Source organism: Enhydra lutris, unplaced genomic scaffold (genome assembly GCF_002288905.1).
Source record: "Enhydra lutris kenyoni isolate GAN:26980312 unplaced genomic scaffold, ASM228890v2 scaffoldscaffold69, whole genome shotgun sequence".
NCBI lineage: Eukaryota > Metazoa > Chordata > Mammalia > Carnivora > Mustelidae > Enhydra > Enhydra lutris.
This window is the reverse complement of record NW_019154153.1, coordinates 868467-883808: the sequence shown is the minus strand read 5'-3', so window position 1 is coordinate 883808 and position 15342 is coordinate 868467. Positions and strand designations below refer to the sequence as shown.

Below are 15342 nucleotides of genomic sequence, written 5' to 3'. Positions count from 1 at the left end.
GTAGCCGCAGCCGCAGGATGGGTCGCGCGCGCGGACCCCGTCGGCAGCCGGAGCAGCAGACGCCTCAGTAACTCGGGCCCCCGAGCCACCGCCCCCCGCCCGGGTCGCCCGCCCTCAGCTCATGCACTCGCCGAGCGGCGGCAGCAGCAGGAGTAACAGCCGCCGCCGCCGCCACCCCCGCCCGAGAAGCTGAGGCGCTGAGGCGCTGCGCCGCGGCGGGAGTCCGAGGCGGGCGGGCGAGCGGTGCGCGGGCAGCGTGGGGCCGCCGAGGCGCGCTTGGGGTTCGGGGCCGCCGCCGCCACCGCCGCGCCTGGGAGATGTGCCCGGAGGAGGGCGGCGCGGCCGGGCTGGGCGAGCTCCGCTCCTGGTGGGAAGTCCCGGCCATCGCGCACTTCTGCTCGCTCTTTCGCACCGCGTTCCGCCTGCCCGACTTTGAGATCGAGGTGAGTGGCCGCGAGGAGCGGGCGAGGTGGCGCACCCCGCGCCCCTTTCTCCCCAGTCCCCCTCGGGAGTCCGGGAGCACCGTGCGGGAGGGAGCGGGGGGCACGCGGAGACTTTGGCCGGTAGTCCGCAGCCAGGGGAAGGGCTCGGAGGTGGGGGCACGAGGCACTCAAGGGCCGGAGCGCGGGCGGGGGCCGCGCCGGGCTCCGCAGGGGACGCCAAGTGCCGGCGTCCGGGCTCGGGACGTTAGCTCGTGGCCGCCGTGCCCACCCGCGCCTTCTGGGGCGAGGCGAAGCGGGCGGCGGGAGGGCGGGGGGAGAGTGCGCTTTTGTACGGGTGGGACCGGGCCGGCTCTCCCGGGACTTCTCGGGCCGGAGGCTGAGTGTGTGGGGAGAGTGCGTGCGCGCGCTCCCTGCCCGGTGCCATTGAAGCGACGAGCCAGCTGCTCCGGGCGGGGACGGGGTGCGGGCTGGATTAACTCGGACCGGGCCGGGAGGCTGCCTGCGGCCGGTTGGGGGAGGGGTCTGTCGTGCCGTGGGGAGGCTCGCCCCCACTTCGGCGGGCGCGTGGAGGGGGAATCGGACTTTGCAGACTGCCGGAGGCCCGCGACTCTCGGGGGCGCTTTGGGTTAACTTCGGGCCGGCGGTGATGGGGGCCTGGGCTCGGGGGCGCGCTCTCCTCCGGGGAGCCGCCCGGCGCTCAGCCCTTGCTCGGGGCTCCGAGGCTGCGGAGGGAAAGTTTAGGACTCCGTTATTCTTTAATAGCGCCTTTCCTCGGAACATACAGCCCTCTTTATGCGGGGACCTCGGGAGCTCTTTGAGTTGATTTCGCCACCATTATCCCTCCGGGCAGGCGTGTTGTAAAGGGATGGCTTTTCTGGCCAGGCCGAAGGTGCTTTCAAACCCGGGGCTTTGTGATAACCGGACTAAAATCAGGGGGTCCTAGTAGCAGGGATGGTGGCGGGAGTGTGAGGAATGGAATGTACACGACGGCCCGGACGAGTACCCAGCCCCTACAAGCATCCGTCCTCCTTTCTTTTATTTTTATTTTTGGAAGGGGGTATGAAATATTTGATTGGTTGGCAGGTTGAATTGCTTGCCCTCCTATGGCAATGTATATGTAGTGGACTTACCACCTTTTGCCTTGGACAAAGGTAAAGGGAAACTGTTGGTCATTTTTTTTTCTTTTCAGTTCTGCCAATGAGTTCGCCAATGGAGTAATCAAAATAAGAATTACTCTTTTCGAGGAACAAATCGTTGTTGTTGCCTCCCCACCCCCACCTATCCTACTTTCTGCCATTTTTGGATTGATTTTAGTTCGTTTATTCCTAGGATTTTTGCCTCACCTTTGTTTTTAGATTCAGTGTTGTTTGCGGAAATATCATTTGCTTCTTGTATGAATGAAGTGTTGAAACTTAACTCTTGTTGCAGAGTTAATGAAATTGGAAAATAAAAAGATCGAAAGAAGTACGGTGGGAGAATGTAGGCGGATAAACTAGAACCACCTTCTGGCTTTTGGCGATTCTTAGTCCTGAAGCTGAGTAAAGCAATGTGATTAAATCGTAGGCTTCTGTTTTTAGGAAGATGTAATAACTTGGGCATTTTACCACCACAGCGATTGCTTTCAAAGTTTGAACCTAATTGTAATAAGCACGATCTTTACTAAAAATGTTAGTAGGATAACTGTTTTTATTTGGGAATGCTTAAATTCAAGAGATGTTTAACGGTTATTCTGGTAATACTGTTTTCTTTTAGTTGGTATAAAATCGTGAGTAGTTTAATTCTGTCCTGCTGCTCAAAATGGTGGCTGTTGTGGGAGGTGTTGCTTGTGACTATGCCATCTTGGGTGATGATAAACTTGTCCCCAGCCCATTTTCTTCCTTGCAAGATAATAAAATTGAGGTGATGTTGAATTACAAGTTGAGAGCTTAAGGACCCATTCTAAAAATACTGTGGAAAAATTCATCTTCCAAAATCCGTATACTCCCATTTTGTTGATGGAAAAATAGAGGTAACTAATTTTACCTTAAATTGTTACAGCTATCTAGAGTAATCTTTAAATAACTTATATTCTAAAAAATAAACTTGTGGTTTCTAAGTATTAGCTGGTATATTTCCTAAGGAAATGTAAGCTGATCAAAGAGGTCAAATTTGTATGAACAAAAGAAGTGAAAAATCATTGTTACAGGTGAATAATTTGGGCTCTTTGAGATGATCTCTCTTTTGATTGGAGCGATTCTTGGAAGTGACACTACTGTTTTTAAACTGCATGCTGTTTGAAATACTTGCAACATGAATGAATATTTGGAATCCATATGCACATTTTTGTAATTATCCATACGGTTTTTACTAGAAGTTCAGTAGGTAGGTAACAGATGATAGTGACTTTTTAACTTCTTCCCTTGTAATCGTCTCACATGAGGTTTGTTTTTACATGGTTAATGCAAATTGTAACTTAAAGTTTTCAGTAGTTATCAGAAATTAAAATTAGTCTTTTTTAGGCTTCTAACAAATTTGACACATGACAGTGCAGAAACTCAATGAAAACATCAGATTCATGTATGTATGTAATCTCTACACCTAACATGGGGATCAAACTCACAACCGCTAGAAGGAGTCCCAGGGCCCCTGAAAACATCAGTTTTAGTTCAAGTATAAATAAATAATTTTTCAAATTAATTAATTATTTATTTTTTGCTTAGGTGATTTTTAAATAACAGTTTATTGTCCTGACAGTTTGAGAAACAATCCCTTGGTTAGAGTGTATGATACAATGGAAGACCCTCCTTAAACAGAACAAACAAAAAACCAATTCTGATGCTGAATTGTATTTGTGTGGCCGACTGGAAAGGCCCTACCATCTTAATTTACTGCTACTTTAAAGGGTAAAAATGATGCATAATACCAAGTGGTAGAAGTTGTATATCAGCTTTTTTAGGAAACCAGTTTTCAGCTATGGGGAAAGATCTTGTTTTATCCTTGATCACCAGCCTGAACTCATGGATTTATAGAAAATTTAGGAAGTGGAATCCTCAAGGACTTGGCTTCTATTTATCTAGAGTGAAGTAATCTCTTAGATAGGTGAAGGGCTGGGAGGATTCATGCTGTAGTTCTGCAAAAGGTCAAGATCTCCCAGTTACGAAACTGGTCCCTAAAACATGGATAGTTTTATTTTTTCTCGTAAGAAAACTTTTTGCTCTGTTGATCAACCTTCAGTGTACTGGGTTTCTTTAGGGATTCTGTAATCATCAGATGGAAAATCTGTGAATGTGTAGATAATGCTTTAAGTTTAGAATTTCTGGTTTGAAAAATAATACCGATGTTATATAAACCTTGAAAATTATAGCACATGTAGGTAAGAGAATTAAAAATCCCCCATAATTCCACCACTAAGAGATAAAAGCTATTAACTGTTAACATTGTATCCTTCCACTCGGATAAAAGCTATTAACTGTTAACATATTTAGAAATTCCCAAATATGCTCACAATGTATTTGTGGCTTAGGTTAGGTACTGTTTTTATTTTTCAGAGGAGGAGATTGAAGTATAGCTGGACAACAGGAGGTTAATGAAACTGAATTCAGTGGTTGGTATTATTAAGAGCTCCTAGTCAACTAGGTGCTTAACTTCGAACTGGGAGATTACCAAAGAAACTCCTAATTCCTTTGTGTCAGAAGATTATCTGTTAATATTTCAGAAACATTTCATTTAAATAAAGTATTTTATAATTGTTTAACATTCCAGTGGGTTAGGCTGGTTAAGTTTTTTTCCCAATTTGAGAAGTGAAGAATGGTGAATTGACCTCTGCAAAGATTTAATGCTGATTTTTTTTTCCCCTCCTTACCAGGTGCTCCTTACAGTAAATGTAGTGTCTTGATCAAAGTAAGGGAAGGGAGTGTGGAGTCATTTGAAGAGTCTGGTCTGGAGTTATTCATGATGGGTATGGGGTTGTGGGCAGAAATCCCATCACAAACATTTTGGGAATATTTTCCTCTAGAGAAGAGACTGTGGTGCCTCTAGGTGGCTCTTTGAAAATGGTCATGATGGTTTGTGTATTAGCAACGTGGTAAAAATAATCTGATTGTCAGTGCCTACTCTTTTCCCTGAGCTTTGTGCTGTTGAGTACTGAATCCTTTACTTGCTTCTTACTTGGCTCTCCTTCCTGGTTGTGGTTGTTCATAGGTAAAGTCTCTCACCTAATGAACATGATGATCTGGGGCCAGTATCTTTAATTCAGATTCCCGAATTGCACCCTTGGTGTTTCCTTGGATCCAATCCCTTAATCAAGGTTACCAAGCCATAAATTTTTATTTTTTAAAAATTTTCAATTTTTTTTTAAGTACTTTCTACACCCAACATGGGGCTCGAACTCATATCCCTGAGATCAAGAGCCCCATGCCCTACTAACTGAGCCATTCAGGCGCCCCCAAGGCATAAATTATTCAGCATGAAAATAAGAACCAAGAATTGCTGAGAGTAACTTATTAGTACATCTTTCATACCAGCAGTTCTTGAGCCTGGGCCTGTGGATGGGCTATAGGAGATTTAATAATGTTGGTGTGCATATATGCAGTTTGCTTGAGGAGAGGGTCCTGTTGCTTTCATCAAATTCTGAAAGAGGTCCCCAACCACACAAAGGTTGAAAAGCCCTGAGCTAGATGAAAGAATGAGTTAACCTTGAATAGGGGAACCAGAAGCCTAGTTTATGACACAAAATGCACTAGACTAGGAGTTAGGAAACTTGAATTCTTACTCTAATCTCCACTAACTAGCTCTGTGACCTTGACAGGTTGGAATAGCCTAATGATAAATGACACTTGCATAGTAATTGGTACATTTTTCCAAATGTTACCTCATTTATTTTATTGATTGATTGATTGTATGGATTGTGTTTATTTAAAGTAAGCTCTACACCCAACCTGGGGCTTGAACTCATGACCCTGAGATCAAGAGTTGGATGCTCTACCAACTGAGCCAACCTGCTGTCCCCAAGTGGTATCTCATTTAATCCTTAGCTGTCACTATAAGGTAGGAATTAATCCTCATTTTACAGATAAGGAGATTGGAAATAAAGAGGCTGAGTTGCTTCCAGGTAGACTCTCACCCGGATCTTAGGTGCTTTGATAACAAATTCTTTGCCATTACTACTGTATCATACTGTTCTGATTTCATTATCTAAAATAAAAGACTAGGCCTATAAGTAATGGCCAAGCCTCCATAGTACAAATCTTGAGATATTTGATTTTTAATAATGTGGGGTAGAGAAGATCCTTCTAAAACTTTTTTTTAACAGATTTTATTTATTTATTACTTAGCGCATATGCACAAGCAGGGGAAACAGCAGGCAGGGGGGAAGCAGGCTCCTGATTGAGCAAGGAGCCCAATGTGGGACTCGATCCCCAGACCCTGAATCATGACCTGAGGTGAAGGCAGATTCTTAACTGAGCCACCCAGGCATCCCCCTTTTAATACTTCTGCTGAACTAAGTACAGTGTCAAGTTCATGATTCCCTCCCTCCCTCCCTCCCTCCCTTTCTTTTCTTTTCCCCTCCCCTCACTCCCTCCTCCCTCCTTCCCTCCTTCCCTCCCTCTTTCTTCCTTCTTCTCACTCTTTCTTTCTTTCTTTCTTCCAAGATTTTATTTATTTATTTGACAGAGACAGAGTGAGAGAGGGAACACAAGCAGGGGGAGTGGGAGAGGGAGAAGTAGGCTTCCCGAAGAGCATGGTGGCTCGATCCCAGGACCCTGGGATCATGACGTGAGCTGAAGGCAGATGCTCAACAACTAAGCCACCCAGGCGCCCTGTCTTTTTTTTTTTTTTTTATGATTTTATTTATTTATTAGAGAGAGAGAGAGGAAGCACAAGCAGGGGGAGTGGCAGAGAGATAAGCAGGCTCCCTGCTGAGCAGGGAACCCCATGTGGGCCTCAATCCCAGGACCCTGGGATCATGACCTTAGCTGAAGGCAGACACTTAAGGACTTAGCAACCCAAGTGCCCTGTTTCCATTTCTTTCCTTTAGCAAGCTTTTTTTTTTTTTAAAGATTTTATTTTAATTAATTTTTTAAAAAAAGATTTTATTTATTCATTTAAGACACAGAGAGAGAGAGAATGCTGGGGGAGAGGTAGGTAGAACGAGCAGACTTCCTGCTGAGCCAGGAGCCTGATGCAGGACTCCATCCCAGGACCCTGAGATCATGACCTGAGCCTAAGGCAGATGCTTAACCATCTGAGCCACCCATGCGCCCCTTAGCAAGTATTTTTGAGCATCTATCATGCATTAGATAATGGAGGTACAGATGTGAATATAACACAAAAATATCTTCCTTCATTTCAGTGGAAGGAAACAGACAATAAAGGAGTTGGTAAGAGTAGTATGTCAGAGGACATTAAAAAACAAAACTGTGGAGGCATAGGGAGGCCCAGTTGAGGGGATAGGTTGTCGTAGTTAAAAATAGGCTGGTTAGAAAAAAAAAAGGCTGGTTAGGTATGGCCTCAGTGAGAAGATGGCCTTTGAGCAGGACTGAAGGAGATTTGTGATTTAAAATGATTTAAAAATTAGTAGTTTGTGACACGATTCTATTTAATGTAAGGTACCAGATAATAAATATTTTGTAAAGATTCAAGATCTGTTCCTTCTCCGAGGGGTAAAGCCCAAGCACAGATGTGAATTACAGAGGGGCAAATCTTGGTGTAGTTTGAAATCCTGAAAGGGGAAAATATTCTCTCAGAGAACATTATCATATATATGTCTCCAAAAGTGAGGGGCACTTGGCTGCCTCAGTCAGTAAAGCATGTGACTCTTTTTTTTTTTTTTTTAAAGATTTTATTTATTTGACAGAGAGATCACAAGTAGGCAGAGAGACAGATGAGGAGAAGCAGGCTCCTCGCTGAGCAGAGAGCCCGATGCGGGACTCGATCCCAGGCCCCTGGGATCATGACCTGAGCTGAAGGCAGAGGCTTAACCCACTGAGCCACCCAGGCACCCCATCATGTGACTCTTGATCTCAGGGATGGGAGTTCAGCCCCACGTTGGGCATGGAGAGGACTTAAAAATTTCTCTCTCCCCAAAAGTGAATATTTGATCCCCTTTCTGTTTATTTTTAATTTTTTAAAGATTATTTATTTATTTTATTTGAGAGAGAGAGAGAGAGAGAGAGCATCAGAGGGGAGAAGGTAAGAGGAAGAAGCAGACTCCCTGTGGAGCTGGGAGCTCAATGGGGGACTCAGCCCGGGAACTCCGGGATCATGACCCAAGCCAAAGGCAATAGCTTAACCAACTGAGCCACCAAGCTGCCCCCCCCCACCCTTTCTGTTTATACCAACGTTTTGAAAGGGAAAGCTTCCTTTGCCAACCATGTGAACCATCAGTGGGGTAGTTGGGAGCTTCCACAGTCCTAGAAAGGGCAATACCCTCTCATCTCTGAAGGACAGCCCATGTTACCATCTGGTTTGCTGTATGACGGAAGTTCAGTTCAGTGTTGCTTAATTTTCTGGAACATAGTTAGGATACCCTAAAATACACCTTGGCACCATTTGGTGCAACGGACTGTCTGCCCTTTGATCAGGAGAGGCTCTGCACTGGGTTCTTGTTGTGTATTAGGAGTAACAGTGAGGAGCATTAGCAGAATGCTGGAACACTGCAGGTGGCAAAAGCTGGTTTAGGTAAAAATTCAGTGTGGACAGAGCCAAGGGGACAGAACTGTGCAGCTTCTAACTGTATGGTTTTAGATCTAATTGATGTGATTGAACATATTTTCAAAAGGAATCAAGTAGAAAGTCAGAAACCTGAATTGTGGGCCCACCGCTATCATTAACTTGATTTACGATCTTAGGCAGATTTTTGGTTTGCTCCATACGTTTGAAATGCCCCATACATAAAATGGGAATTTTAGAGTAGATGATTCTTAGATTTTCCTAGGTCATGGTTCTCAGCATACTTAGCACTATGAATTCAGAAAATCATTGCCCTCACTTACAGGGTCAAGGTTGTGACCTGTATTAGGATCCATGTTTTACAAATTAATTTTGAAAGCTACGAATCCATATTTGATGTGTTTATGGATTATATGAACTTCTCTTTCTGTGGAAATCTTGTCTGCAGACACACTGCTTTGAAAGTAGATTTTAGGACTTGATGATTGATATTTTCACTACCTCCAAGGTCTTCGAACTGAACTCTAAGGTTTTGTATTTTGAGATTGTGAGGAATTCTGGAGGATGAAGGTCTTGAGTTATGTTATATTCCCTTCACTTCTGTTTCTTCACTTATATTTAACATCATTCATACTTTGAACTTTGAATGATCCAGGTGTAGCTTCAGGCATGTGGCTTTCTTCTTATTTGGTATTAGAGTCTTTTTAGAAAGCCATGTTGTCTTTCTGTATTTTCGTATTTCAATAGATGCTGTTCCTTAGGTGCTTTTATTATACCTTCTTTACATTATCTTCTAACATTAATTTATATTGAAAAACTTGGGGAAGGTCTTTGAGTAATTCTTATAATTAAGAATTGTTAGATAATAATATTGAGCTCAGAATTCTGTGGGTTTCTTTAAGGCTTGGGGTTTCTTAGCCTCAGCATTATTGGTATTTTGGATCACATAAGTCTTTGTTGTGGAAAAGCTGTCATACACATTTTAAGCTGTCTAGAAGCATCTCTGGCCTCTACCCTCTACATGCCAGTAGCATCCCCAGTCATGACAAATAAAATTATCTCCAGACATTGCCAAATCATCTCCTGGGGGGGGGGCCCAAAGATCACCTCCATTTGAGATTTACTGCTGTAAGGTGTAAGTGGGGAAGACTTTTCAGTTGTTCATTGTATAAAAGGTACACTGTGAAGAAGATAAGTTTTTCCTTCTAATAGTAATTTTTTTTCTTAAATGCAAAGCTTTAGGTTTATAAAAGCTGAAGGAAGTTAAAGTTGCTTGCATATGTGCATGTCAGTAGTAATTGCACATGTCAGAAAACTGGGAAGCAGAGGTTTTAATATTTTTTCTATCCTGGGGAGTCATTTAAGGAGAGAAGTAAACCAATAGAGAGGGTGTTGTGGGGTTAACTGGATCCCTGAAAGAAAGGCCTCCCTTAGGCAAGGCCTGGCTTCCTGGCACTATTGGGGAAGAGGGGTGTTGGGCTATTTAGCCTCAGGCTGGCTTCTGAGCTGCCATTGCCTGTCAGGGCACAGGGTTTTCTTGACAAATCTCCTGAGCCTCGCACAGTGGTGAACTGTGGGGAGTGGGGGTGGTTAGTTATGACCAGGTTGAAAGTTCAGTGAGACCTAAGTTGAGGGGGTGGGTGTGTGCACACGCGTATGCTTACATATCTGAGACATAAAGGTATGTCGTTATACAAAGTTTATTACTCCATCAGAATTTTTGCCTTTGAACACACCCATCATAGAACCTTTCTTGAGGTTGCTCTAAGTATTTTTCATGATTTCTCCCACTGCATTTTCCTTGTAGGCAAGTGTGGCGAAACAGTTTATGGATCAAGTAGGTTTTCGTTTTGGTTTGGAACAAAAATTGTATTGTGATGGATGGTGACTTAGAGGTAAAAGTCTAGGAAGAAAGATACTGTAGAACTTCAAGGGAGATGGTGTCATTGTCTGTGGCCTCCAAAGGTATCTTTTATGTCGAGTGTCCATCTCAGCATCCCTGCTTGCCATCTTGTGGTGTTTGGTCCCCGCAGGGATCCAGCACCTTATTTTTTGTTCTTTATCTTTCTTGACTGGGACCTAAGGCCTGACCACACGTTTTTTTCTCCCCTACTCCATTGTTGTGCTATTCTACTGCTGTCGTCCTAGGTTCATTTTGGGCTGTGGTGGAGGAAAGTGGAATTTCTGGCCTGAATCAGGGTATTAAATTCCAGAATCTGTATAAATAGGTTGAGGTGAAGTCAGTCGCTTTTGCAGCCAAAGGCAGTTTTCTCCTTCAGGAGGGCGAATGACCCCTCAGAATAATTCTGTTTGGTGCTCTGTTCAGCACATCATTACTCACACACCCCTTTAAAATGGAATATGGCTTGTGTAAAAATATATGAAATACAGTATTTTGTTCTTCTGTTTAAAGTCCCTGACCTCATGTGACTTTTATGATTGGATTGGCTTTAAGCGATGTCATGTTCTTGTAAGTTTCATACTATAATGGTAGGCTGTTAGCTTTGATTCTACAGCCCAGACTCTTTAGGAGCAGTGTTCTACTTTTTCCCAAGGGTGGGTTTGCTAGAGTAACTGCCTGACTTGGCAATATGTCACTGAGGCATGTGGCCACCTGAATTAAATGTGTGAATGGTTGTCATAGCAGACTGTGTGCATCCTTCTGTGTCCCTCCCCCCCCATAACCTCTAAAAATACATGAAAATAGAGGAAGTGTTAGGGTTACAATTGCCCTAACCACTTCATGTTTTTAATGTTGAACCTTTAAATCACCTCCAATTAATAATTCCTAGGAATGGAATGAGTTCTTGTAATTGTGAATGCTGTTAAGCAGTCTGGTTGGCTATAACAGTGTTTTTTCTCCTGACCAGTTCCTTTTGATGAACACCCCTTCCCTGAGTGTTCATTGTTTCAGCAACAATGGGCTTAAGGACAGTTGATTTGCTTGATAGAAAATGTGTTAAATTAACAGATCTACTTCTTTAGTAAATCTTTTCTCTCCCCCATTCCCTATTGTGTCTCCTCTGTCTCCCTGAAAGGTTGTGTTTGCAGATTCTTTTAGGTGTGGGAGACAATTTTTATAATCAGTGTCCTGAAGTTCTTTGTTCAGGAGACACTTATATGGGGGAAAGGTGATTTAAAGAAAAATTTCACCTGTTGGCATAATTAAAGGGTCTAACTTTTTTTTCCCCCATTCTTAGACTGGTATTGATTTGGTTTAGTATCCTACACAGATTTATTATTTTCCCCCCACATTGTTTCTGAAAGACTTCTCTCACCTCTTTTGCCATTGTGTTGTTAAAGCAGGCCTCTTTACAGGACTTTGGGGATTGGGAGTGGAATGTTCTAATTGATGGTGAGGATACTTAATGTCCTCCTAACACTAAATTTTCATCACTTTCAGTGATGGAGCCCATCATAACTGTACGTGGATTTCTGTAATTTGCAACTCTTTCAAGTAATAGTGGAATTAAAAGGAAAAGGAAAATCTCAAATCCCAATCAGTCTGTGTTCTGTTTTTGTTATTAATATTCAGGTTTCAGAGGTACGTGACAAGATTGCTATTCTGCTGCCCTCCGGAATTACAGTATGTTTAAAAAAAAAAAAAAAAGTGGGTGGGTAGCAGTGATAGTGGAAAACATATGTTATGTGCCAGACGAGTTATAGAATGTATGAACTCTGTAGGAATTCAGGGGCAGGCAGTAATCATGAACAAAATGCTTTCCAGAGAAGGCAGACTTTGGAGGTTCATATTGAGTAAGTCAGAAAAATCTACTTAGATCAGAGAGTTCTTTTCTTAGAGAGGGCTAATAAAAAATGAGGTTGAGAAATAGTAAGGCAGACATTGCAGCAAGCCTTGAATGCCAGGCTCACTGGTGTTAAACGTTTTTATTCAGACGTTGAACTTTAAGACAAGAATGACAACAAAATTTTAGATTGAGAATGTCCTGTGTACTAAAGATTTTAGATTAAATCTGGTCTTGGAAGCTGGGATAGAACAGAGTGAAGGAAGAAAGACTAGTTTAAGTATTGGAGTGGAAATGAGTGAAATGCTGAAGGTAGTGGTAATAGGAAAGGACATTCATCACTGGCATTATTGAAGAATGGGTAGGACTAGATGATTAATAATGTTGGACTCATAAAGAAGGTTGAATCAGTTAAGGATGTTTTTGGCTGCAAGTAAAGCATGTCATACTAATAGCAGCATAAAACACTTTGGACCAGCCTGGAACATAGTCTGGAGGAATGTGGTTTCTGGCAGATATGGCAGCTCTGACGAGTACAGTTCAGCAGTTGGCAGTGGTGCTCCCATGGTCACAGGATGGATTCTGCAGCTCCCAGGTCTGCATTGCTGAGTGATGCAGAGAAGTACAAGAAAATTACAATTGAAAACAGCTATTGAGTTGGTGATTTGAAGAGGTCAGAGATGTCTTCAGAGAAGCCTCTTTGAAAGAGAAAGAGCGAGGCTAAAGCTGCATTCTCCTGGAATGAGAGAGGAAGAGAGTTCTCTAGGAAGCTTAAGAAAATGATGGAAAAGAAGGAACTTAAAAAGATTTTTCAAGAATAATCCAAAAAGAAATCTTAGTTCTTACATGGTTAACATTAATGTTGTACGGAGGGAGTCAATTAATAGTATTGTTTTTGTTTGTTTATTTAAAGAAAAGCCAGCCTGTTTACAAATTCTACTCCGTGTTTTATACCAGCAATCCTTCCTTTCTCCCTCCAATTACTGGGAAGGGGCTGCTAGTTACCCCACCTAAGACTGTTAGTTGCTCAGTGCTTTAGCTTCCTGTTTAGTAAAATGAAAATCCAGACACAGAAATGTATGCTTTTAATCTTTAGAATTTTAGATTTACTCTTGATTAACTCTTGATTGTTTGGAATACTTCAGTTTTTAGTTTTTCGGTTGTTAAGTATTTAATGATCTGTAAGACTGCTACTTAATGCAACTCTGTGATCCTTTTGGAATGGGCATATATTTACAAATAAGACAGGTATTAATGATAAGTATTCTGCTAACACATTCCCCATGTCCGATGGAAGTTACAGAAGAACAGAAGGCATTTTTTGCTTATTTGTCTTATCTCCCCGTTGGCTCTACAGAACCTTTTGGAGGATATCTGGCAGTTCTAGTAGCCCCTTACCACTTCTCTCTCCTCCTGGGTCGAGTAAATCTATATCCTGGCTAGTAATCTAACACATCTTGCAAGAAAAGATGAACTGGGTCAATCAAATTCCCATTCTTGAGAGTGTAACCTAGGAAATGTAAGGATTATCGAGTTAGTGTGGAAAAGAAGCTGAAAGGTCACTGTGAGAAGCCATGATAAAAGCCAAAAAAATTGTGCTTATGAGGCAGCAGAAACTGCCAGACACTCAGCATTAGAGGAATTAATGGGAAGGTTCCAGCTCTAGTCCCTTGGCATATATCCTGTAGGAACCTCCAAGCATCTGAGGGAGTCTGCATTCCTTGCCCCCCAAAGAACCTAACACCTTCCTTATTTCTCTTTATGTGCATACATTAAATATTTATAAAGGTAGGCTCATACTTTTACATACCCAAAAGGATCCTGTTTTACTTAGTTAACAATATTACATGATATATGCCCTTTCATCTCTACGTTATGACTTTTAATAGCTTCAAAGTATTGGCACTCTCATCCATTTAGCCAATTTTCTGTGGGGCATTGAGGTTATTTTTAGTTGTTTTCTGTCATTACAATCATGAACAGAAACTTTTTCCCAAGATTAGTGTTTTTGTTTTTGTTTTTTTTAATTTTTGTTTTATATTTTTTTATTTTTTAAAATTAACATATAATGCTGTTTTTTATTTTTAAATAATCTCCACACCCAGCTTGGGGCTCAAACTCATGAACCTGAGATCAAGAGTCATAAGCACTTCTGACTGAGCTAGCCACGTGCCCCAGATTAGTGTTTCTAATGATTAGACTTTTGTTATTACCTTCTATTTGAAGTCATAAGTTTTGAGTTTTCTTCATTCATTTTTTAAATCTTCTATTTTATTAATTTGGTGCCGGCAGTGGGTGCTCTAGGCAGGCTTCACGTGTTTCTAATGCATCAGCTTATATCTTTTTTAAAATTGAGGTATGGTGGACATATAACATTATTAGTTTCAGGTATACAACATAATGATTTGATACTGTATATACTGTGATATGATTATCACAGTAAGTCTGGTTAATATCCATCACCGCATATAGTTACAGATATTTTTTCTAGTGATGAGAATTTTATTATTTATTTTTTTAAAGATTTTTTATTTATTTAATTGACAGAGAGACACACAGTGAGAGAGGGAACACAAGCAGGGAGAGTGGGAGAGGGGGAAGCAGACTTCCCGCTGAGCAGGGAGCTGATGCAGGGCTCTATCCCTGGACCCCGGGATCATGACCTGAGCCTAAGGCAGCCGCTTAACAACTGAGCCACCCCAGGCACCCCGTGATGAGAACTTTAAAAGACCAACTCTCTTAGGGGGGCCTGGCTGACTTAGTCAATAGAGCATGGAACTCTCGATCTCAGGGTTGTGAGTTCAAGCCCCACATTGGGCATGGAGCCTATTTAAAAAAAAGACCTACTCTCATACCAACCTTCAGATATACAGTACAGTATTGTATATTGTGGTCACTGCCATACATAACATCCCCAGGACTTATTTATTTTATAACTGGAAATTTGTACCTTTTGACTACCATATTGCCCAACCCCTACTCTGCCTCTAGCAGTCACCAATGCATTCTCTGTGAGTTTGGTGGATAGATTATTATTATTAAATTATTAATTATAATTATTAATAATTATTTATACATAATTAATAATTATTAATTAATTAATTAATTAATTATTAATATTAATAATAATTATTAAATTAATAGTAATGTCATTTAAATTTAACCCATAACTAAGTTAAATTTATGATTAAATTAAATTTAAATTAAATGTATTATAAATTATTGATTTAATAATTAAACATTAATCTGTGTTTTTATCTTTTTTTAAGATTTCACACATAAATAAGATCATACACTATTTGTCTTTCTCTGTCTGACTTATTTCATTGAGCATAATGCCCTCAAGTTCTATTCATGTTCTTGGAAATGGCAAGATCCTTCTTTTTTTTTTTTAATTTCAGAATAATATTCTCATTTTGTGTGTATACCACATTTTCTTTATCTATCCATTCATTGATGGACCCTTAGATCGCTTCTATGCCATGGCTGTTGTGAATAATGCT

General features: G+C 41.6%; 1 protein-coding gene across 1 annotated transcript in view; it reads left to right on the top strand.

Moving 5' to 3' along the window:
* The first annotated feature begins 317 nt into the window (after positions 1–317).
* Positions 318–15342, top strand: part of LOC111159751 (cat eye syndrome critical region protein 2) — a 176323-nt gene continuing 161298 nt past the window's right edge. The window contains exon 1 of the mRNA XM_022522335.1: positions 318–443. Coding sequence (XP_022378043.1) covers positions 318–443 — 126 coding nt within the window. The remainder of the gene's footprint in view (positions 444–15342) is intronic.